At 40.8% G+C, this 23,815-nt stretch overlaps 1 protein-coding gene across 1 annotated transcript in view; it reads right to left on the bottom strand.

The window, feature by feature from the left end:
• Positions 1-651: 651 nt before the first annotated feature.
• The window catches only part of fgd6 (FYVE, RhoGEF and PH domain containing 6), a 29,895-nt gene continuing 6,731 nt past the window's right edge, over positions 652-23,815 (bottom strand). Inside the window, exons 3-21 of the mRNA XM_031746369.2 lie at positions 17,070-17,181; positions 13,843-13,910; positions 13,733-13,763; positions 8,997-9,148; positions 6,649-6,805; positions 6,335-6,422; positions 5,803-5,853; positions 5,654-5,712; positions 5,497-5,568; positions 4,861-4,929; positions 4,692-4,775; positions 3,366-3,445; positions 3,181-3,283; positions 2,956-3,099; positions 2,767-2,869; positions 2,398-2,492; positions 2,183-2,311; positions 1,952-2,100; positions 652-1,416 (exon numbers count right to left, since the gene is read on the bottom strand). Of these exons, the coding sequence (XP_031602229.1) occupies positions 1,374-1,416; positions 1,952-2,100; positions 2,183-2,311; positions 2,398-2,492; positions 2,767-2,869; positions 2,956-3,099; positions 3,181-3,283; positions 3,366-3,445; positions 4,692-4,775; positions 4,861-4,929; positions 5,497-5,568; positions 5,654-5,712; positions 5,803-5,853; positions 6,335-6,422; positions 6,649-6,805; positions 8,997-9,148; positions 13,733-13,763; positions 13,843-13,910; positions 17,070-17,181 (1,789 nt within the window). The 3' untranslated portion in view covers positions 652-1,373. The remainder of the gene's footprint in view (positions 1,417-1,951; positions 2,101-2,182; positions 2,312-2,397; positions 2,493-2,766; positions 2,870-2,955; positions 3,100-3,180; positions 3,284-3,365; positions 3,446-4,691; positions 4,776-4,860; positions 4,930-5,496; positions 5,569-5,653; positions 5,713-5,802; positions 5,854-6,334; positions 6,423-6,648; positions 6,806-8,996; positions 9,149-13,732; positions 13,764-13,842; positions 13,911-17,069; positions 17,182-23,815) is intronic.

Genomic DNA, 23,815 nt, shown 5'->3' with positions numbered 1-23,815 from the left:
CAGAAATGAAGACAGGAGGATACGTTTTATATTCATATATATTTTATTAAAAACTGTTTCCTGACAGTTTAGAAATGCTGTTTATAAGAGACTCTAACGCGTATAGAGTGGATGTTTACAAATGTTATTGTATAAGCTCTGATGATACTCGCCCCCTTTTTATTACTTTACTAAAAAAAAACAGTTTCTGTTTCTGGGTTTGTTCAAATGTGACATCAACACACAAAGACTGTGTGCAACAAACAAACAGACTGCAACAAAATGCAGTTTTTTTTAAACATGTTGAAAGGCTGAGAAACCTAGCAGGACAGTGAGCCATGCATGTCCTACGCTGCAAGGAATTTCAATCTGTGCTGCTGCAGTCTATCTCAAACAGGAGGATATAGAAGGCACAAAGTCTGCTAAATGCAAGAATGAATATTTCCTTAGAAATATATAGTTCATGTGTATTGCCTACAGTGTTTTCTCATTAAAAAAAGCCCCATGTATTAAAAATAAAATTATTTTGAAGGGTATGAAGGTCTCTGATAACAAACCCTGACTCCCAAAATTAAATGCAGCCTGCGCTTTTTAAACAATAAATCTTCCTATTTTATAAATATTAGCTCTCGGCTTTAAAAAACAACAACAACAACAAAAAAAAAAACAAGGTCAGCGTTGCTCTTTAATGTACACAGTTTTACCCTTTCACCACTTCCTATGTGGCTCAACAGGCAAAAAAACACTATATACAATAATCTTCATGACACTTCCAGTTGTCTCCAGGATGTTTGTTATTAAAGAATCTCTTGACCAGAGAGATGCATTTAAAGAGCAGAATGTCCACTTCCTGTTTCTGTTAAAGCCTGATTTTCACAGTAAAAGCCCATGTTGTTACATATATGAACTCTCCTCAGACATTAGTGACACTTTGCACACATGATTGGTATTTTATGTTATTTGTGTGCAGCCAGTATGAAGTTTGTTTCACACGGATTCCTTTGCCCAACAGCGTTTGAAAAATCATCCCAAGACTTCAGACTTCCAAGGATTTCCGAGGGACTTTAAAAAGCCCAGTCAACTGTTTGGTCTCACTTCCACACACGTGCTTCTGGACTTGACCTTTGACCCGCAGCTGCTACTCGCTTTTTGCATCGCTGAGCATCAGAAGCTGAAAATAAGTTCAGAAAAAACAGTTCTTGGAGAGCTAAAGGAATCTGGCTTCCAAGCAGAGTTTGTGACGCTCTCCAGCAGGCTTCAGTTTAAGGTAGACAGTCCACCTGGAGTCCTTCCTGAGCTGGTGACCTCTGACCTGTGATCAATCAGGGGTCGTAAGTTGTCTTTCAACTGGCTCCGGGGCTGTCACACAACTTCACTACTGAAAAAAAGGGGGATTACTGCTCGAGAATCATTGCCTCCTGGAAGGCTTCGATCCATCTGAAAGTAAGAATGCCAAAAACAGAAAATAAGCTGAATTACTATTGAGTTTAATGCACTCGGATCAACTTTTTGATCTTATTCACAGCAAGATCTGTTTAAGCAATAATTATTTATGTTATTTTCTGACATCAAAATGTAGGAAAAGAAACCGCCTAACCCACATCGTGATGTGACCCTTGAACGTTTACCCAAGTGTCACTTTTTGAAGATCAGAACAGATCAAACATCCCGAGTATCAATGATTGTTTCTGATTGTCAGTGAAACTAAAATTGTGATATATCCCATAACACTGAAGCTATACTGAACAGAGACTAGATTTCAGCTTCAGATTAGGACAAACAGAGTGTTTTAAAATGTGTTTGTTAGCTGTGAAAATGCAACATGAAATCAGCTCATGGCCTGCTGCCTGGATATTAACAGTATTAACAACCACACTGGAATCAAACGCCTGTTTCATGCAGTTACCACAAATGTTAGAGAGCAAACAAAAATCTCTAATATTACCACATTACTGGACTGTTTGTCAGATACCTCTGTGCCGTGGGGATGTCGTCAGCTTTGAAGATGTAGAACAGTGTGTTTTTGTGATACAGCTTGAACTGCAGCTTCTGAGCGGGTCCGTTCTTCTCCTCTCTCAGGAAGAAACCCAGCAAAGGTTGGCTCTCCAACGCTGCCACATCCTACACGGAAAAAAATACGCGTTTAAAGTCTGAAAAAAATGCACAGCTTACAGTAAAACATGAGATCACTTAGCGCCAGTACCTCGCTGGCAGCGTAGGTGTACAGGACTTTATTCTTAATGACAAACCACAGCCTCTTCCACTGCTTCTTGTTGCCTTTTGACCTGTTTAGGTAGCCACTCATGGAGGAATTCTCAGTGTTGGCAGACACCTGGAAAAATATGTGAAAAATGAATCCTTGTAATGCCAAAGATGCAAAATAAAATCACACATTTGACATAAATTTAGCCCGTTTACCTCTTTAAGCGCAGCAGGAATCTTCTTCTGTTTCCTGGTGAAGGAGAAAGCTCCAGATTTGATGGGAGAAATTGATGTTGAAGCACAGCGGTCACCTAAAATATGGCAACATGTTACTAAATAGGGCAGAAGACAGGAGTTATACCAAAAAGTAAATAACCTACAGTGTAGAAAATTTAGTTTTATCCTTAATTGATTAAGACTTTAGGGAGTGAAATTGTCCATAAGTGTATGTATCAAATTATAAAACCATCAGATTTCAGTTCTTTGGCGCTTTTTGCCTTTTCACATCCTTCTTCCACAACAACAAACACTTAAACTGAGACATCCTGCTGCTGATTATCCAGAGCAACTTTTCTTTGTACTCACTGTTCTCCTGTAGCTTTGAAAAGCAGTGATCACACACACGAGCTGGTTGGTTCTTTAAGTACTCCAGGTAGTATTTGTTGGCAGAGCACGCCTGACACACCACCTGTTGGACGCACACAGATCCGCCATGAGAAGAGGGTCATGCAATGGAAAATGTGAAGGAGTGGCCGTTGTTATGGCGATACAGACCTTTCCACAGGCGCGACAATGGTGCCTCCTCCAAGTGAGGGTGAACTCGCAGGTGCAGATCATACACATGGTAGCCCTCAGGTCTGGGATCCAGATGGGAGCCTTTGAGCCTAACGGGGCACCGCTGTCGACGACCCCCTCCGCCTGCGGCGAGAGAAGCTTCGGGTTAATATGGATGCACACCAGGTCAAATGATCACAACCCACACAGACGTCACGTTCTTACCTCCTCCTGACTTCGACTCGATATGAAGGAAATTTTCTTCTTCGTGTAGTCATCTATGGCCTTGGCGATGGCCTCCAGCCACTCGTCTCTCTCGGTAGCTGAGCTGTGAACACAATCAGCACTCGTGAGTTTACAGCTCACGATGGGTGCACAAAATCTGATGCAGTACTCGCCCGAGCGCTTACCTCGCTGACAGGATGAAAGAGCGTTCAACGCTCTCGATGTTCAGCTCGTTCTGATAGGCCTCCTGGCTGGGCTTACTCACCTGCAAAAGTTCAAAAGCAAGTTAACTGAAGCTGCTGCTGCACACACAACAGGTAGTACTTCAGTGTAGATGAAACACGAGTAAATGTGTAGTAGAGGGTTTAAAAAGAAAACCCCCAGCAGATCCCAGCAGCTTTTAGGACTACAATTTTATTTGCTTTCAGTTTTGTTGCTGAAAACTACAAATGACAGTTTCATAAACTTTATATAATCGTTAACTTTTTAAAAAAATCAGACTCAGATTTTGCTCAGGCTGTTGTTAGCTCATGAACACTGAAGGAAGAGCTCCATGGAATGGGTTTCAATGGCCGAGCGGCCTGAATCAAGCCATACATCACCAAGAATAATGCAAAGAATCAGATGCAGTGGTGTAAAGCACAGCGCCACTGGATTCTAGAGCAGCGGAGACGTGCTCTCTGGAGTGATAAATGATCTGATGAATAAGTCTTGGCAGTTGCCAGGAGAACGATACTTGTCTGACTGCATGTTGTCAAGTGTAAAGTTTGGTGGATGGGGGATTATGATGTGGGGTTGTTTTTTAGGAGTTTGGCTCGTCCGCTTAGTTCCAGTGAAAGGAACCCCTAATGCATCAGCATGCAACTTTATTTATAAAGCACTTTAAAGCCAACACAGGACCAAAGTGCTTACAGTAAATAAGTTAAGAACAATAGAGACCAAGACATTTCCTGCTCGGGAATGGCCCCTTCCTGCTCCAACATGACTGCGCACCCTTGTACAAAGCAGGTTCATAAAGACATGGATGAGTGAGTTTGGTGTAGAAGTAGTTGACTGGCTTGCACAGAGACCGTTCCTAAACCCAACAGAACACCTTTGGGATGAAACAGAACAGAGAATGCGAGCCACACTTTCTCATCCAACATCACCGTCTGACCTCAGAACTCACAAATTCCCATAAACACTCCTAAAACTTCTGAAAAACCTTCCCAGAAGAGTTGAAGCTGTTATAGACGCATCATATTACATCCTAGTGCAAGTGCCTTGAATAAAATCAAAGACCTTATATTTCAGTTGTGTCAAATTCAAAACCTGCAAGTCCCATCACACCTCTTATGCTCAACTGGCCCGCACATCACTTCCAGTTCACAATAACGTTTGATTGGCCTAGGTGTAAACAGGGTTTTCAGCTGGTCTTGGATCTGCTGGTGGATCTCTAAGTAATAAAGTGAGCAATAAGAATGTTAAGAAAGACAAGAAACAGTAAAGACGCAGCCACCACAGTCTCTAACCTTCATCCCAGCCAGAGAAAGGACACTGTTGAGTTTATACTGCGCAGACTGGACTGGAGTGGTGTACATGAGCGCATCATTAAACTGAAAAAACAATCAGAAACAATAAAATGAGGCAGGCAGTGTGAATATAATGGTGAAGATTGTGTTGAATTCACCGGCTGCTCACCAGGAAGAACATCCGTGGCTGCATGACTTTCCTGGACAGCTTCATCAGCGTGCCCTCCTTCAGAAACACCTGCACACACACAGATACATTATAAGGTCACACAGTGCAAATAATCTATAGCGGTTTAATTATCTCTGCACACTTATAGCACTTATGACAACCTAACCAAAGTTTACCCTCACTGAGAACATGCAGTGCTATTAAATAAGAGTCAAGCATACATTATATTAGCTGCAAGTTATCGTGGAGACATGATGGTCTAATTTTTATGGAAGAGGATTAGGGCCACTGAAAAAAAAGTGAGTACATCTTTTCTTTTCTTCTTTTTCCAGAATTCTGAGAAAAAAGTCAGAATTCTGAATTTAATCTCAGAATTCTTGAATTTTTTCTCTGAATTTTTTCAGACTTTCTTCTCAGTATTCTGACTTTTTTTCTCGGAATTCTGACTTAATCTCAGAATTCTGGAAAAGGAGAAAAAAAGATGTGCCCACTTTTTTTTTCCCCCAGTGGCCCGAATTTTGCTTACTGCATGCTGTTTGTGTTACTTATTTGTGTTACTGTTGCTTAAACAATCTCCCACTGTCAGACCACTCTGTTAAGGCTGTGGGCAAAAAAATAACATTTTGAGTGACATACCCTGCCTGGCTGAACGATCTCATGGTGACCGTTGAGGCTGTACTGAATCTGCATCAGCTTCTGAAAGTTATCCTGCAAAAACAAACCACCAAACACCTCAAGTGGCTTTCCATCACTGCAAAAACGTTAAAAGGGTTTAAAGGGAATCAGGTGTTACCCCTTGCTTCATGATGTCATTCGCATGGTTGGCCACCTCCTTCACGATACTGAGGGCAGCTGCATGGACAGCAAAGATAAAGCATCAGTGTTAAAGTCCCCAGCACAAAGGTGGAAACAGGAAGCAGTGAGGGATGTCCTTTATCTAACCTTGTGTGTCTTTGTAATCTTCAGAGTCCTCTGGAAGGTTCTTCAGGTAATCTAGGGAATAAAAACAGGGGGTCAGATTACAGACCTTCAGCTCATCAAGGATATACAACCATAACTTTATTTTGTTGTGAAGAACTTTTCTTATTCTTTTTTCTAGACTCTAGATTCATTTTTGGTTTAGTTTACACTTAAAGTCCCAGAACATCCATGAAAGAAAAAAAGTCTTTGTACTTTTTGTCTGAAACATTTTTTTCCCTCTTTGATATCAGAAGGATTTAGCTCAGTGTGCTGACAGCTTCTTATTTTCCTCAAAAAGTTATAAAGTAAATAATTGTAACTTTGTTCTGCATAAAACAGGCTCTTCTTCGATCGTCGTATTTGTCCACTGGGTGGCAGTGCACTCCCAAAACACCAGGACAGTGAAAACCTGACTTTACTCCAGCTTTCATTCTCGTGCCGCCAATAAAAAAATTCAATAAAGTTTTGACCTGCAGCATGTTGGACCAGTGAATACGCCTCTCTGAGTTTGTACCTGTGAGCAACAGCTGGTACTGAGGGATCCTCTGCACTGGTTTCAGCAGGTAGTGTTTCAGAGCCAGGCTGGCACACCTTGGGCTCATCTGAGACAAAACAAGAGCAGAGTCATTCTAAATCCTGCTGCAAAACTCAAACAGATGCACAGACACAGCAAATCCCAATTATCCCACAGATATGAGAGGTTTTAGATATTATCTAAAGACCTTTATTTTTATGGCTATGACGGTGCAGAGGCTCCTGATAATGTTTATTTTTCCCCATTTAAATTCTTCACTTAAGTCCTGGCTGGAAAAAAGTTTGGATCTCTACCTCAAACTCTCGGACAACGGCTGCAAACGCGGGGTTCTTCCTGCACTGCTCGTCCAGCAGAGCCACGTTGTTGTCAAACTGGCGGATGTAGGTGGAGTACATCTTCAGGTAAGGACCTTTCTGTACGAAAATGTCCGACAGCCTCTGATGGTCACTCCTGTAACCAGATGGACATAAAGTTTTCTGAAGTCAATGAAACAGCTCCGATATATTAAAGCAGAAAAAAGAACTTCAGTTGGAAATCATCATGGGGAAAAAACACATCCAACTACAGAGAACGATCGTGTTGCATTTAATTTAACGTGTCCAAGTACTTTACTCACCAGGAGTAAAATCAAGGGGCACTTCACTGACTCTCATGTTTAACAGTTTTTAAGACACATGAATTGTGATAAATATAAAAAACTGTAACTCTAAATAAGCAACTAAAAGTCAGGATGTGTTAGCCTCTGTTTTCACTAGTCTAACTTGCCTGGAAGTTCAGTGTTAAATTCCTGGAATATTCATATTATAACAGTTTAATTCAATTTTGGCCGTTCTGGTTATCTTTCCTACATTTTCAGAGCGCTGTCTTAAGATGTAGGAACACAAAGATACAACAGAAACCTTCAGGACTTAATCTTACATCTGAATTTTAACCATACAGAGTGCAGCTGCTGGACCAAAACTAGGAAAGCAGAGTATCACATGTCATTATGAGTATATCTGCACTATATTTATTTTAGGATAAGTTTTAAAATGCTCATATTTTGAGTCTATAGCTGTTGTCAAACAGGCACAGCAGCCCTGAACTTTTCTCAGTGGATGTTTCCGGAGCGAGCTGCATGTGAGAAGGCCAGTGTCTGACTCAGCAGGACTGGACATTAAACAGTCTCATAGCGCCCCAGAACAAAGAGTGTGTGAGGCAACACTGCCTAATCCAGTGTGCTGACTTTAGTGTGTCTAAAGAACACTTTCCTTTTGTGAGAAAGGGCAGCTGTTGACAATAACCTTACTTAATTCTTCAAAGATTGTCCTAACTTCATGTGTAAAAAGATCAGAGAGGATCAGCTCTTTGCTGTTAGGGTGACTCAGCTCATGAAAAACCTCCCTGAGGAGCTCTGACTCAACAAATCACCTCTAAAAACTCACTTCTGTCGAGTCACCCTTTACTTTATGATACATTATGAACATATAATAAGCTGAACCTCACTAGTTTTTTTTCTAAGTAATAGTTCTGACTTTAAACAACATTCTCAAAACGAGGGACTGATGTTTCACTTCAGTATATGGTATAATAATAAAGTGAAACTATGACAAAAAATAAAGGATCAATGAGCACGTTCTCCTCTGAGCTCACTGTTTTTTTTTCCCTTACTGTTATAAAGGCTTTTTCGATATAACTTATTTTAATACTGTATTAATGCAGTAGGTGTCTGATTAGGGCATAACTTTGCTTATTTACCAACTAATAAAGAGCATGTTGTTTTTTTGTCTTTTTTAGTTCTGTCTAATTTGATTTAAAGTAAGGCTTGTTATGCCTTAGTAGTTTACAGTAAAATAAAGAAGGAGCACAGGCTGTATACAAAAGATGGGCATTGCTAATCTGCATTCTTTCTAATGGCCAGCAGATGGCGACTCCTGTGGTAGTAGTTATGATTATGGTCTGTAAGCTATGTTTATGGGCTCAATCGCTACAGTTTCTTACAGACTAAAACATAATCACTTTGTAAATTATGACCCACTCGAGTAAAAAAAAGGACAATAAAGTGTGCTCTCATGAGCCAATGAGAGTGCAGCGTTCTTTGGTTCCTCAGATGCAGATGCGTCAGATACACTCATGACATCAGGTTTCAGAAAGCTAAAGTGATGATGACTAAATAAAGCTCGAGACTTGACAAACTAAAGCTTTATTTCAACTTTTCTGTTGAATCTAGTAAAGCCCACCGCTTAGCTGATGTGAGTGGACAACACCGTTACTTTTTATGATGCCATTGACTCTTGCTTGTGATGTCCCTGCGTTGGTGTGCAATTTAGCACACCAAAACATTTGATTTGAAAAATGATGCCAGAAGAAGATGAAGAAGAAGTAGCAGGAAATGAACAGGAGGTAACTACAGCTCTGAACAGGCCAATCACAGTCATCGTGGACTGCATTAATGTGACAAGTAGTTACAGTTACATTTAGGGAAGTGTATGTCAGGATGGATTTGTGGATACAATGTAAGTGCTGCTTTCATCTTCCATCTTTTCCATCTCTATAAGAGGAACCTTATGTTCCACTTTTAAAGCCTTAAAAGGCTTAGTTCAGCTACAAAGATGCTTTCTGTGCTGTAATAGTGAGAAAGAAAACTGTGTGTTTGTGTTACCAGTGTGCCACTCTCTCCTCCAGCTCTCTCAGCAGGTCTTTGTTGAGCTGATACAGCTGAGGCAGGTAGTACAGGATCTGACAGAGGATCCGCTCATCCACCACCGGCTTCCCATTCTGACGGGTTGCCTTGGCAACAGCATCCCGAAAATCCTGGAGAGAGACGCATGGGTTAATTCTGACAAAGCTTTGCACACACACTGACACAGCTGGGCAGGCTGGAAGTGGCACATGACGACAAACTTTACTACAACTGATCAGGAGCACCTCATAAACTGCCCCCTCCACCACCCTTCCCGTCCACACCTCTGCACATATTTTATGACACACACACATCCACCCCCACCCACACACATGGAGCTGAGTCAGCACTTTGACTTTGTCCAGCATGCCAACACACACATCCACCTGGAAGGAAGTAGGGAGGTGACAAGGAATCCCGACGTCCTGGATAACTCGCGCTCTCTCACTCACAAATATATCCACTGCTTGGCGTTACGGCAAAACACAATATTACAATTGTAGCTGACAGTGTTTGTTTAGCTCATGCCCCATTTATCTTATTGTCTTTGTAAGACCAGATATCCCTCTTTATCTGGGACTGAATGGCATTTTCATTCCTTGTCCCACATCTCGACTCCTTCTTCAGGACACGCGCTTTTCTAAAGTCTAACTTTTACCCAAAATATACAAAGGGAAGGCTTTTTATTATAGACAGAAGAAGGTTAGCCTGTCTGATGCCATACTCATCAGCGAGAGTTACTAAAACAATCTGAGAAATATGTCTTTTTAGCTGCACCACAGCGTCACCTTTAAGAGAAATACATTATGACTGTCCAGATGCTCGGAAAGATAAACTCACCACGCAACACACAATAAAATATAATCTCAGAACAAATATAACGCATACGTATTTGCTGTTATCTGCCACAACTACAGATAAACAAAATGTTCACCACCTCAAACATGCATTTATTTGTTAGGTATTTATGTATTAAGCTCCTATTTGTATTATATTTATATCTTGTGCTGTTTTATTTGGTGTTTTTACCTTAATGGGTTATTTTGTTCTGTCATACTGTATTGATTTTATTGCGCTATTCTGCTTTATTTATGTTGTGTTTAATGTGATAAATAAAGCTTATCTTAGCTCCATCCATCTATTTTATTCTGCTTATCCAGTTCACGTTTGCATGGAGGGTAGAGCCTATCTCACCTGTCACAGGGCAAAAGGTCAATTATAGTCTATTTAGCATCACCAATTAACCTGACCTCATGTTTGCTTTTGGACTCTGGGAGGAAGCCGGAGCACCCGGAGAGAACTCCTTGCTGTGAGGCAACAGTGCTAACCACTTAACCACCGTGCCGCCCCCTATATAGCTCATCTTAACTAATTAGCATGTGTACCCAATATGGACATTGTGTGGATATACAGCCAATTTACAACCAAATAATCACATGAAAATTAACCAGTGGCTTTAATCTCTATCAAAGCCTCTCCTTTCACTCTTCAACTAAATTCAGATGTGAAGGGACAGTTTTTTTTTTAAAAGCCATGAGTGGCTGACCAGATGTATCCCAGAAAACAACATCTGTGAGACTTTAGTGATTTCATGCATTAATTTTCAAACTTTTAAAAAAGTCATCCCTTCATTTTGGTGTTTAGATGATAATTAAGGAGAGCAGAATCTAACATTAAACCAACCGTGACCGTAAATCCCTAAAAATATGAGCGCAGTATTTCATAACAGGACAATATAAAGCGCCTCAAACATTCAGGCCTGTAACATTTCTTTAGTTGGCCTGCTCTTGCCCACACTCCAAAATACTGTCAGGGATGACTCAGTTGACTTGAACGTCACTTTGTGCCCACACGTCTCTGTAAAGCAGCACCTCTGTGGGCTTTGACCCACTGAACTCTCGGATGAGCATTCATCTTTTCTAATGAAGGTTTTTGCACTGAAGCCCTGCTATAACCTCCTTTCTTTAAAACCTGTGATGGACTGTTTTATGTCGACACGGTCTGATCACATGAGCTCACTGATATTCCAAGTCAACGTTTTAAAAGGTGTAACTTTTCTTTTAACTTTACGCCCATCAACCACACTCTTCCAGTCTTTAAGAACCCCTAGAACAATTCATCCTTCTTCCCACTTTCCTTCCTCAGGTGAAGGATAATGCTCTGATCACCATTTTCTTTTACTGTTCCAGCAGTTTGGTAGAAACTCCCAATCTAAAACATTAAAAAAACAAAGAAAAAAGAAAGCATGGCTAGATGTTAAATACTTCATTGTTCTGTGTCTCTTTCTGGAAGTCTCTGCATCTGCTGTTTCTCAACACATTTATTCAGGTTTTCCTTTTAATTTGTCTCATCTGTTATTCAAAAAAAGGGGGTTTGCATATGATCTCCATTATGTTATCAGCTAATGTTTTACCTAATGTACAGATTAGACAGGTAATGAACCTCTCTGAACCTAACTCAAAAAGTTAGAAAGAGTTTAAACACTTAAACTAAAGCCTTATTATCACACATATAAAACAACTACATATGTTGTTATTGTATATTTTAAGGCGGTCCCTAGCAGGACATGAGGATCTAACAAATGGGGAATTAAATTCTCTGGTCCTGCAGGTAAATCGACAACCTGCAGTTAAAACAAAGACAGAGGTTGACTGTGGAGAAACAAAAAGAAAACAAATGCAAAAATTAAACAACTGGATGAACATACCACAAATATGCAGTACATTCACGAGCCCACGCACCTACCTGCACACACACACACACACACACACACTGAGGATTATCTGAGGCATGTGCGTGTCTGGAGGTCGCCTCTGTGGCCCAAGGAAGCAGCTGCTGCGCGCCCAGGCTGGCCGCGGAGAGGGAAGAATGCGATCTGACCTCCTTTCTTGGACAGAGGTCTGCACCTCGCCCTCCCCCATCAGCCGCAGGGCGGCGTTTTCTACTAATCCCACGGCGGTTTCACTAAAGCCACGTCTGAGGCGGAAAGACAGGTGGGCCCTCAGCGTGGGTCATCTGAACCCGCTCACCTGGGATTCCCCCTGGGAACAACGCCTGCTGCAGTCCGTCCTTGGACTAAACTTAAACAAAGGCGCAGCTTTCCTGTCTAAACGTCTGAGCTAAAAGTCGAACAATCGATAAATCAGCTGACAGAAAATTAATCAGCAACACTCAATGAGCCAAACTAAGGTCAAACACACTAATAAATCATTTTATTACTGCCCTCATGAGTGCCTATGAGTGGACTGGTGTGAGGTGAGTGGGTAAATCTTTATTAAGTCATAACATCTGCCTGGTTCTTCACTCTCTTTTTTAACAGGGTTGTAATACACTGGCAAAAACACCAGGAAGAGGGCAGAGTCGCAGGCAGCCAGCTCTGGTGAGCAAAGCAAATATTGTGTTGGTGTGGCTGCTAGTTTTCCATGAGCTGTGCACTGCTGCACAGTGATAACCGCCACAGCTGAGGTTATTTGCGCCTGATGTTGTCCCTCAGAAGCCCCCGGAGGTTGCAGTACGATGGCTGCACTCCTGGGCTGATGCACCACCTTCAGTACAGTACAGTAAGGACTAACCCAGGTTGTAGCTAGAAACCGAACTCCTGATTTCACTGCTGTTTTGAAGTTTTGATTCTTGTAGTTTGTGTTTTTGGATTCTGTTTGGATTTTTTTAAATGTCACTCTCCTCTTTGTTTTCCTTCTCGTTGGTTCCCGATTGTCTCCATTTTCACTCAGTATTTGTTTTTTTGGTCCCATATAGGTTGATTGTTCTCTTCCTGTTTTACTTAGGTAGTTGGTTTTCTTTCAAGTCTTCGTTTTTGCTTTTACTTCCTCTTTTGTGACCATCTGTTGTGCCCTCATTGGTTAATTACTTTCACCTGCCTCTCACTCCCTTCCTGTTTGTATAAATAATCCCGCCTTCCTTTTGTTGAAACGCCTGTCTTTCTCCCGCGTGTTTCATCTTCTTTGGATTTTGTTCGACTTTTATGTTTCGTTTTGAACTTTTCATCAGCCACAACAAAAGGCTCATCTTTTGTTGAATATACAGCCTGAGGTTTCCAACGTTTTCTTCCTCTCCACATCAAACCTGACACTCATCACGTGTGATGATCCTCCTCCACATGAAAGATTTCTCTTTCTAGCGATGCTTTATAGTCCAAATCAGTGATAGTCAGCAGATTTGTTAGCAGCATAACTGCAGTTAATTGCAGAATTCACCTCCTAAAAATCACTGGGCCATCACACACAAATGTCTGCAGGGCAACTCTCCCAAAATATGTCAAACAGATTAAATGAGCCACCAGGCAAACTCCACAGCCCACAGCTCATTCTTTTTCTTGTGCCTACACTCTTCTCTCAGTGCATCTCTGTAATGGATCTGATCAAAGCACCTCCTCCCCCAGCTTGTGGCCATGCATTTATCTGCCCACCACTGCCCCCAGAAAACCAGAAACACTCTATCGCAGCAGCTTTAAAAGCCTCAGCTGTAGATTGTAACTGCATTAATCAACTCAGTAAGGGCACTCGAGCAAAGACAACTGTAGTCAAGGGGCCATTAATTCAAATCTGTCCTAAAGAAAAGACTTTGATCACCACTCAAGACAGTTACAGCACAGTGCCAGCACCAAAACATACAGTGCTGTTTATTATGCTCTGGCTGCTAAATTAAGTCATGGAAATCCTCCTTTAATAAAAGTCTTGACTGAACAAGACACTTACTATGTGCAGAAGCTTCAGGACATCCACAAACCTGATAAAAGAGAAGAAACACGTCCGTTAGACAGCCACGGATTGCAGTACAGATGCTACCTCGTGACTGAAGCACTTACACTTTCTCCGAGCTCATGATCTCCTGGGCGATGTGCACCACCTTCTTCCTCTTCATCTCGTCCTCTTGCTAAAGTTTCACAAAAAAAACAAAACACAGACAGTCAGGACGGTGCCAGGGAGACGCCAGCGCCAAAACAGTTTAAAGTTAACTCACAGGTTCGCTGCAAATCACCATGATCACCGGTGCCGGTGTTTAAAAACCATTAAGGTTCTTTCAAACAACATAAAGCAGGAACCTTTCCCTCCTCTCTGCCTGTCTCCTCTCCCCATCTCTCTCCAACAGTGTGCTGTTGAATAGGAAAGGGGGGAGGGCAGATTCTCTGTGACTTAATTTGGACGCCGGCCTTGGCCCCTGCTTGACCGAAATGGCCGACCGGTCCTATCGGAGCCTGTATTTGTGATACCCCGGCGCTCTGAGAGCCATCAGACACAGGTGCTGACAGTATCGACTCTTTCAGCCATTGAGGGAGCTATTCCTGAACCTGTAGCCCTTCTGTGTTTGCTCAACATCCCCCACTTTCAACACACAAACACACCCACTTCTGAAAAGCTTTTAAAGGCAACAAACACACCCGGCAGGATCCATGTGAGCACATAGCCTCCAGCTGCTGCGGTGACAGTTGAGTCACCAGGAGAGATACGAGTCGTCCGTTGTGACCTGTAAATGATCTGCCAGCTTCACATGCTGACATCATATTTTAAGAGCACTCAGAGTTGTTTTTCCATAGATGTTTCTCTGGAAATATGCTCACTTCAGCCCTTGTAATAATTCTGTAGCATTTTCCACTAAGTGTGAATAAAAACAGCCACTTTAAGACTATGGTTTCCAATTAGTGTGGTTGGGAATGAGACTAACAATAACATTTCTCTGTTTTTCTTGGTTTAACCTCTTCAAGTGTCTAAAAACTACAAATAGAGGAGTCTTAGTAGTCTTGCTATGGGTGACAGTCCCCATTAATGTGACTATTGTGGCTTGGGCCACAGACTGTATATAAAAGAGGGATGGAGCCTCTAGGTCTAAAGAAGAAATAGTAGAAGTAGCTTCTGTATGAGCATGTCCCCTCATTGTTTCCTGGTGAGACTCACCCCTCACTTGTGATGTTGGGCAAACACCATCATTCAAGTGGAAATGAAGCACTACATGTATAAAGGCTAATTTTCACCATGGAGCCCTGCTCTAAATTACTGTTTATAGCTTATAGTTTATGTTAGCTAACTAATAAGAGAACTGGTAACGCAGTAGAAAACCACAACACTAAAACTAGTGTCTAAGTCGGTTGGCTGCAACAATGACTTTTATGTTAATAACAAGCATATACTGTCCACTGCCACTCTCTGTCTTTTTAGCAATATGGGGTTCTTTTTTTGTTTGGCTAGCTGCACTGAAACAGAAAAATCCACCTGTTACTCTTAATGTTTAGTTTTGTAAAGCACTTTATGAATGAAGACTGCTGTCTTTCTCCCCTCACTCCTAACTGGTTTTGGCAGGTGCCAGCCCCTGCCTGAGCCTGGTTCTGCTGGAGGTTTCCTACTGTTAAAAGGGAGTTTTTCCTTCCCACTGTCGCCAGGTGTTTGCTCATAGGGGGTCATGTGATTGACCAGACCAACAAGCTGAAGTCAAGACTGTGGACCTCTGTGGACAGACCAAGCGGTGCGATCAGCTCGTAGAGCAGATGTCCACGGTAGCGATCAGCATTATTTTTTATTATTTTTATTTTATGCAATAAAATTGTCTATCTCCTCCAAGGCACATCCAAACAGTTTACAACCTAACAGTTTACAACATGCGCATCACAGAACAAACACTTTCTTAGCGAACCACGATCAGGACTCCTGATATCCATCATGATTTCCACAGGGAAAACAGATTGATGTATTCAACGTAGGAAAAAAAACCCCAAAAACCAAAGCCTCTGAGGAAGAGATGCCACACTTGTTGGAAACATTATCTTACTGAGTAGATAAAGTCATAATAGAATTGAGGAAAAATGAAGTCCAACTGTAAGTGAAGGAGAAAATAATCTCCAAGTTACAGTGCAGATCGTGGATTGTATTTTTTTTGTAACGTGAAGATGTTTTTTTTGTTTCCCAATACATATAGTGACTCCTGTCCACTTTAAACTACAACAGGTGACTAATAGGTGACGTTGTACAGTAACATCTTTTATATATAGTCTGTAAGTCACGGTAGCTTCACCCTCTCCTTGAATAACTGCATTAGGACTGCATTCACTATATTTCGTTATAGACATGGTCAGCTAGCGACCAACAGCCGAGTAGTGATTCCTGTTATGCTTCCCTGAAAATCTGCTCCAAGTCCGCCTCCTGGGGTGCAGTCATAGCTGGTGCACTGTAATGTAAGTTCTCCAGACGAGTCCACGTGGTCATAAAAACAAGCAGGCACACAGACGCTCACCCTCTAAAGATGACATTTATGTCACTCGGAGGCGAAAGTATAAACAAGGCTTTAACTTGGACTTAACTCCTGAGTGGACCTTTGTGCTTTCCTATCACATTCATATTCATTTATTCATTTGGGTCAACAGATTTAAAAAATGATTAATCTGTGAGTTAATGATTAATCCTGATCTCAATATTATGATTTAGACATAACCAGGCTATAGACATTTAAATGGGACCTCTTACACTACTTTCAAACTCCATATTTATTACTATATTTCATTTCCTGGAATCTACTACAGTAGCTTTGCATGACTAATATTTTATAATCACCCTCCTTTCTCTATTACTGAGCTGTGACACAGTTCCTAAGTTCATCCTCTGTCTGAAACAAGCTTTTGAGGCCCTCACCATTTACCCCACATTTCTTCTGATTGGCTACTCCTCATAAATATGACCAGATTAAGCATATCCACTTTCTTTAACGTCATACAGAAGCAAGAGAAGAAAAACAAATGGCTGAAAATAAGTGTTTAGAGCCTTCATAGCTGCAAAGACACTCTGCTGGAAAAATTTGAGAACCAAGATGTTTGACTGGATGTTCATTATAATAATTACACTGGTGAAAGCATGAGGCATGATGGTAAGTAAATATAATAAATGTTTATGGATTGTGGCATCAGAATAACATGCATGGAAATGATCAGTCATCAGGTACTGGGAGTAGTTTCAGTTTAAATTCAACCCTAATTACTTTATTGCTCACATTGAGTCATTTTATTGGCTGAATTCCCCTGATGTTACAGACAGAGTTTCATTATTATACCTGTCTGTCTGCCTCGTCCATGTGCTCCTTGCTAGAGGTGGAGCTGTTGTCCTCGTCATCTGAGCTGTGGATCTCCTCCTCCTCAGAGTGGACGTCCTGGATGAGGCAGCCGCTGTTCACCCAAACACAGACAGACAGAGATTAATTTAGCCTTTCTTAACAGGGAATGTTTAAATCTGTGAAAGGGAAGCAGGGCAGGGCTACAGAGCGGTGTGTGAGTTCAGAAAAACCCTCCCTGGATAAATAAAGATTAAGGAAGCCTTGTGCAATAAGGGGGCCTAGACAAATTTAACACACATATTTACTCATAGAAGTATGTGAGTCAAGACTGAAGCTTCTTCAGAGGTTTGGTATAACGGAAAATATTGATGAATACAATTAGACAATATGTTGGGTAGTCATGCAGACAGCGGTTAGGTAGGATATGAAAATCCCCGGAGCTCAGTGAGCGGACAAGAATAAATGTGTCCATAAACAAAAGAATAAAACAACCAACTACTAGGTCTGGAGGTCTGCTCTAGGTCAAAGACCTTCACAGACACACTAATACACCACAATAAATCCCACTGCACTTTGATCATTTTAATACTGCTAATTTATTTTATTTATAGAACACTTAATATAAGAAAACAACTGCATAAGAAGAAGTTTTTTAATGAAGCAGCATTACATTCAGAGTTCATCCATATTTGCATATTGACAGATTACGGTATAAAATGCATCAGTAGTTTTAACCATCATCGGTGCCACTTGTTTGCTAGGTTGGTTGTTTGGTTGCACAAATATTCAGCATCATAAAGTAAGGCGCAGTGTATCCTCTGATAAGGAGGTAATAAAGGAAGCACTGAAGCTCCTTTCCTTATATCCAGTAAAAGGAGCTGGTTGAGTTCTTCCTTTAGAGAACTCAACAGCTCTTGGAAAACTGCACAAATCTGCCTCCATGTTTTGTAAGATGTGGCTGCACTGGCGCATAAGATTTGGTAACAAGGATAACAGAGCTAATGAAAAATTGTCTCATTACAACAAGTGTGATATTACTGTGTGGGAGAAGTAAATAAGAGAGCCACACACATGGGCAATGGACCAAACCACTGGGAGCTATGTGAGAGACTAGTTTTTGTTTTAATCTTGATTATTTACCAAAAATATGCATTACTGGTAAAAATTGGGGGTTTTTTCAGTTGACTTTCTTAGACTTTAAATGTACTGTAATTCAAATGAAAAAAAGAGGTGGAGCAGGTGGTGGGAGACACATGGTCATATAGTAAGGAGTTTTAGGCCCCTTACTAGGATGTTTTTAATGCAAATCCAATCTTGCAAAGGCAAATGCTCGTCTGCAAGCAACAGAGAAACAAAGTTGACAGCCAACTGTTGCACAATCCCAAAATCGGACTAGTTCATAGTTGATACAGCGTAGTATTGTGATGTTGTACTAATACAGGGACACCAAATATGAATATTTTATTTAAAAAATTAAAATACCACCACTCCTGCACCACCATCCTGAGATCACACTGAGCAAACTCATATTAAATCAACTAAACAAAAACATATAAAACTGGACACACTTAGCTTGACAAAGCTACCTCCTGAATCAGAGCAAGCATAAATTGGACAGCAACCTCCTTGCATCTACAAAAAAAGGTGGCTACCTGGTGATTGTAGTGTTTTGTTTTGTTTTTTTTACATTATGCAACTGATTGCAACTTGTAGTGATTAAATGGGTTGCCCAGAGCTTTGAGCATGTTGCACACTCACAATTGTACATGTCGCCTGATAAGAGGCAACCTTTCTGCAAACAGACTTGACTCAACTGGCTGCCAGCTGGCTGTTTTTTAGTTATATTTCTATAGAACCAGAAGGTTACTGAGTATAAATGTAATAGTTAAATGTGAATTTCTGGCTATGTACACAGCAACAGATATGTGATTTTCAATGATTTATCACAATTAATTGATGTATTATCAGAAAAAGATTGCATGTAATTACCAACTTGACCCCACTAAATTGCAGACTGACTCCTTCATATAGCAGGTTTTAGTGACAGTATTGGTCACTAAAACCTTTTGATTGACAAACTCATTTTGCAACAAAAAAATAACAGAAGTGAGACATCTTTATCTTATTGGATAAAACAGATAGTGACAAAGTTTGAGGACATAACTTTCAGTTAGAAAATGGTGATAAATTATAAGATACATTATTGGAATACTCCACATATTGCAAAATGTTGAAAATTGCAATAATATTGTATTATGAGTGAGGTATTTTGATAATATTGTATCGTGGGGTATCTGGTGATGACGAGAACTGACTAATACTTGTTCTAAGATCCCAACTATAAAACCTGGAGAGTTCACTTTATCTTAAGACTCCCATTTAGTCATTTTGGCCAAAACTAGAACTGATTAATTGCCCAGACCTACCTCTATAACACCCAGCTGTACATAATGTGCATTTGAAAAGTGATTATACTTTTGAGACCTGTCTTTCTCCTCATTGCACTTTTATCAGCCCTACGGCTACCAATGAAACAACATGCTGGCTCGGGTATTCCCACAAACAGCGCTGTGTGCCAGGTTAGTACAAGCAGCAACATGTGTTTGTGCTGCTAATGTTTTGATCTGGCTCTTGCAGTCTCTGTTGTAGAATTAACCTGTCTGAGACTTCAGAACAGAAGGGTTTAAAGCGTCCTGATTTTGTCTCATCCTCCGTGTCCTGCTGTCAGTTCCTACCCTAATCTTTGTGCAAAGTCTTGCGGATGTTGGGGTGTGGGGTATGGAAATAAATGGTGATCTCCCTTCACTCCCACCACGAATAGCCCACTCTGCCCACTTCCTTGCTTTTCTTATGTGTCTCTGTTACCTAAATTTCAATTCCCACTGACTCTACCTCCTTCTTTGTCTGCTTTTCTCTCCCTTATGCTTTCTCTGTAGTCGAGCGCTCCAGCATACTTGGTCAGGCACAGAGCGCCACTTGTTTACAGCCCGGGGCTACTTACATAAACTTAACAGGCTCGGATGCCTGGGAAACACTACAGATTCACTCGCTCCCTCTTTTTTCCTCTCTGACACACAAACACCCGGCGGACTGCTCTGCATACCAGACAGAATTAAGACGCAGAGCACATCTTAATTGTTTAGAAGACCACTTTCACAACAGTCTACCTCAGAGTTAGCAAAGGTGTCCTGACATGATCTCCTGTATGAACAGAGGAAACAGGCACAAGGCCTGGATAAAAGGCTTAGATTAAAGGCTCATTGCCTCTGTTGGAGACTTATCTAATTACTTTGTCCTGTGGTATCCCACAGGGCTCAATTCTGGGACCCCTGTATTATGGTTTTTTTTTTTTTTTTTTTTTTTTTTTAATATATATATGCCTAGCTAGATTGTTGAGAGTTTTACCAATTAACACAATTTATTCACAGATGATAATCAGTTCATCCTGATTTTTCCTTTAAAATCATATGAAGTTTATAAGTTATCAAGGCTAATGACACCCTAAAAGCAATCTAGGGGTTATCTTGCCTGAGATTTGCTTTGCATCATTTTTAGCCTCAATCAGCTGTGCAAATGCTGTTCTGCACATGACTGGATGAAAGTCTCACGTAGGATGTCGAAACTGAATTTCAAAAACAAAACCAACATAGTAGGGCTGCTCGCTTATGAGAAGAAAATAGAGATCACAGTTACACAGAAACTAGTGGAGTAGAACAAGAAAGCTAAGTGGATTTCCTTAAACTTTAACTTAGATTATAACTTAAATTAATAAATCAAAGTGAGGTGAGAGGAATCTGCCACAGCCTCACAGGGAGTGAAGCTGGACTTTTATGGAAGAGGAAAGTAAAGGAAAAGATGTTCTAAAAGACAAAAAGACAGAAAAGGGCCCGAGAGGCATTATGTAGAAGATTTCTTTTTTGCATAAAAAAGCCTAGATCTCAACTTTATGCAAATGAGGAGTGGGAAAATTTAACCTTGCATCATTCAAAATGCAGCACAACCCCACAGGAATGCACTGCACAGCTGCTTTCATAGACAATGAATGGGAAACACTGAGACAAAGAAGGTGCTCCATGTGGCCAACAAAGTATTTTTGGTTTTGAAGTTAATCTTTTATGTTATGAATGTTGTGTTAATGACGTGATATGCCTTTTAATTTAACAAGCCCAAAGCCTATCAACTTCTTGTTAGTGACCATGACTGACTACAACTGGTAGTTTCTCTTTGCAGGACTCGTTGGATTGACCAGTGAGCTCATTTAAAGTCCAAAGAAATCAGTGAAAACATAAGAAGGAGTAGATTTACACAAGCTGGAAAAGTCTCTTCGAGCCATTTCTAAACAACTGCAGATTTTGAGATCGTGAGTTTAAACAACAGTATTTAAGTACAAGTTCAATTCAATTCAATTTTACTTATACAGTGCCAAATCACAACAACAGTCACGTAAAGGCGGTTTATATTGTAAGATAAAGACCCTACAGTAATACAAACAGAAAAAAACCCAACAATCATACGTCCCCCTATGAGCAAGCACTTTGGCGACAGTGGGAAGGAAAAAGTACTTTTTAACAGGAAGAAACCTCCGGCAGAACCAGGCTCAGTGAGGGGCGGCCATCTGCCGCGACTGGTTGGGGAAAGAGAAGGAAGACAGGATAAAAGACATGATGTGAAAGAGAACCAGAGATTAATAACAAGTATGATTCAATGCAGAGAGGTCTATTAACACATAGTGACTAAGAAAGGTGACTGAAGAAAAATACTCAGTGCATCATTGGAATCCCCCAGCAACCTATGCCTATTGCAGCATAACTAAGGGAGGATTCAGGGTCACCTGGTCCAGCCCTAACTATATGCTTTAGCAAAAAGGAACGTTTTAAGCTTAATCTTAAAAGTAGACATAGTGTCTGTCTCCCGAATCCAAACTGGAAGCTGGTTCCATAGAAGAGGGGCCTGAAAACTGAAGGCTCTCCCTCCCATTCTGCTTTTAAATTCTCTAGGAACAACAAGTAGGCCTGCAGTGCGAGAGCGAAGTGCTCTAATGGGGTGATATGGTACTATAAGGTCATTAAGATAAGATGGGGCCTGATTATTTAAGACCTTGTATGTGAAGAGGAGGATTTTGAATTCAATTCTGGAATTAACAGGGAGCATTCAATATAGGTGAAATCTGCTCTCTCTTTCTAGTCCCTGTCAGTACTCTTGCTGCAGCATTTTGAATTAACTGAAGGCTTTTCAGGGAGTTTTTAGGACATCCTGATAATAATGAATTACAGTAGCCCAGCCTAGAAGAAACAAATGCATGAACTAGTTTTTCAGTGTCACTCTGAGACAGGATATTTCTAATTTTAGAAATGTTATGCAAATGGAAGAAAGCAGTCTAACATATTTGTTTAATATGTGCATTGAAGGACATATCCTGGTCAAAAATGACACCAGTGTTCCTCACAGTGTTACTGGAGGCCAAGGTAATGCCATCCAGAGTAAGAATCTGGTTAGATACCATATTTCTAAGATTTTCAGAGATGACTACAATAACCTCAGTTTTATCTGAAATTAAAAGCAGAAAATTAGAGGCCATCCAGGTCTTTATGTCTTTAAGACATTCCTGCAGTTTAACTAATTGGTGTGTGTTATCTGGCTTCATGGACAGATAGAGTTGGGTGCCATCTGCATAGCAGTGAAAATGTATGCTATGGCTTCTGATGATACAGCCTAAGGGAAGCATGTATAATGTAAAAAGAATTGGTCCTAGCACTGAACCCTGTGGAACTCCATAATGAACTTTAGTGTGTGAAGAGGAATCGCCATTTACATGAACAAATTGGAGTCTATTAGATAGATATGATACAAACCACTGCAGCGCAGTACCTGTAATACCTATAGCATGCTCTAATCATTCTTATAGAATATTAAGGTCGACAGAAAAATACAATAAGTCGACCATAAGTCGACAAGTCATTCAGATGTGTCCACGCTTTGCTGAAGTCTGGAAGAAGACCCAAACTATCATCCTCAGACGAGAAGAAATTCATTTGGATGTTCAGAAACAACCCAGGAACCATCAAGGTTCAAGCCTACCATAAACTGAAATCTAATAGAACACCAGCATCACTGTCCACAGTGAAGCCAGTTTTACATGTACTAAGAGGGTAATAACTGGGAAAAAAGCTCCTGCTCCAAAATCGACTAAAATGTACATCTGCCCATAGAGACAAGCCAAGTGCCTTCTGGAGAAAATTTTTATGGTCAGACGTGACAAAGATTAAGCTAACTGGCCACAATGCCAAGAAGTATGTTTGGACAAATAAAGGTGAGGCTTTCAAACCTAAGAACACTTTACCAGCTGTCAAGCATGGTGGTGGTGTTTTGCTGTCAGTGGTACTGACAGCAAAACACCACTGGATGGAATTATGAAGAAGGAGCACTACTTCCAAATTATTTAAGTTCACCTCAGATCAACAGCCAGACAATGGAAACCTGAACACCGATCCCACACACAAAGGAACTGGTTTCAGAATGGATAAACCAGGCTGACATTACGCTTCTCTAATGCCTTTCCCAAAGCCTCAACCTCAACAATAGTGAAATTTTTTTACATATTCTTAAAAACCAGGTTTGTGCCAGGAAACCAACCAATTTAAACAAACTCTACTAAATTTACCAAGACGAGTGGTGAAATATCCAACCAGAATTATGCCAGAAGCTGATTAGAGAAAACTGAAGTTAAATTCAAACTTGTGCACCTA

This window comes from Oreochromis aureus, linkage group 17 (assembly GCF_013358895.1).
Source record: "Oreochromis aureus strain Israel breed Guangdong linkage group 17, ZZ_aureus, whole genome shotgun sequence".
NCBI lineage: Eukaryota > Metazoa > Chordata > Actinopteri > Cichliformes > Cichlidae > Oreochromis > Oreochromis aureus.
The sequence above is the reverse complement of the archived record's forward strand: the minus strand, read 5'-3'. Positions and strand labels throughout refer to the sequence as shown.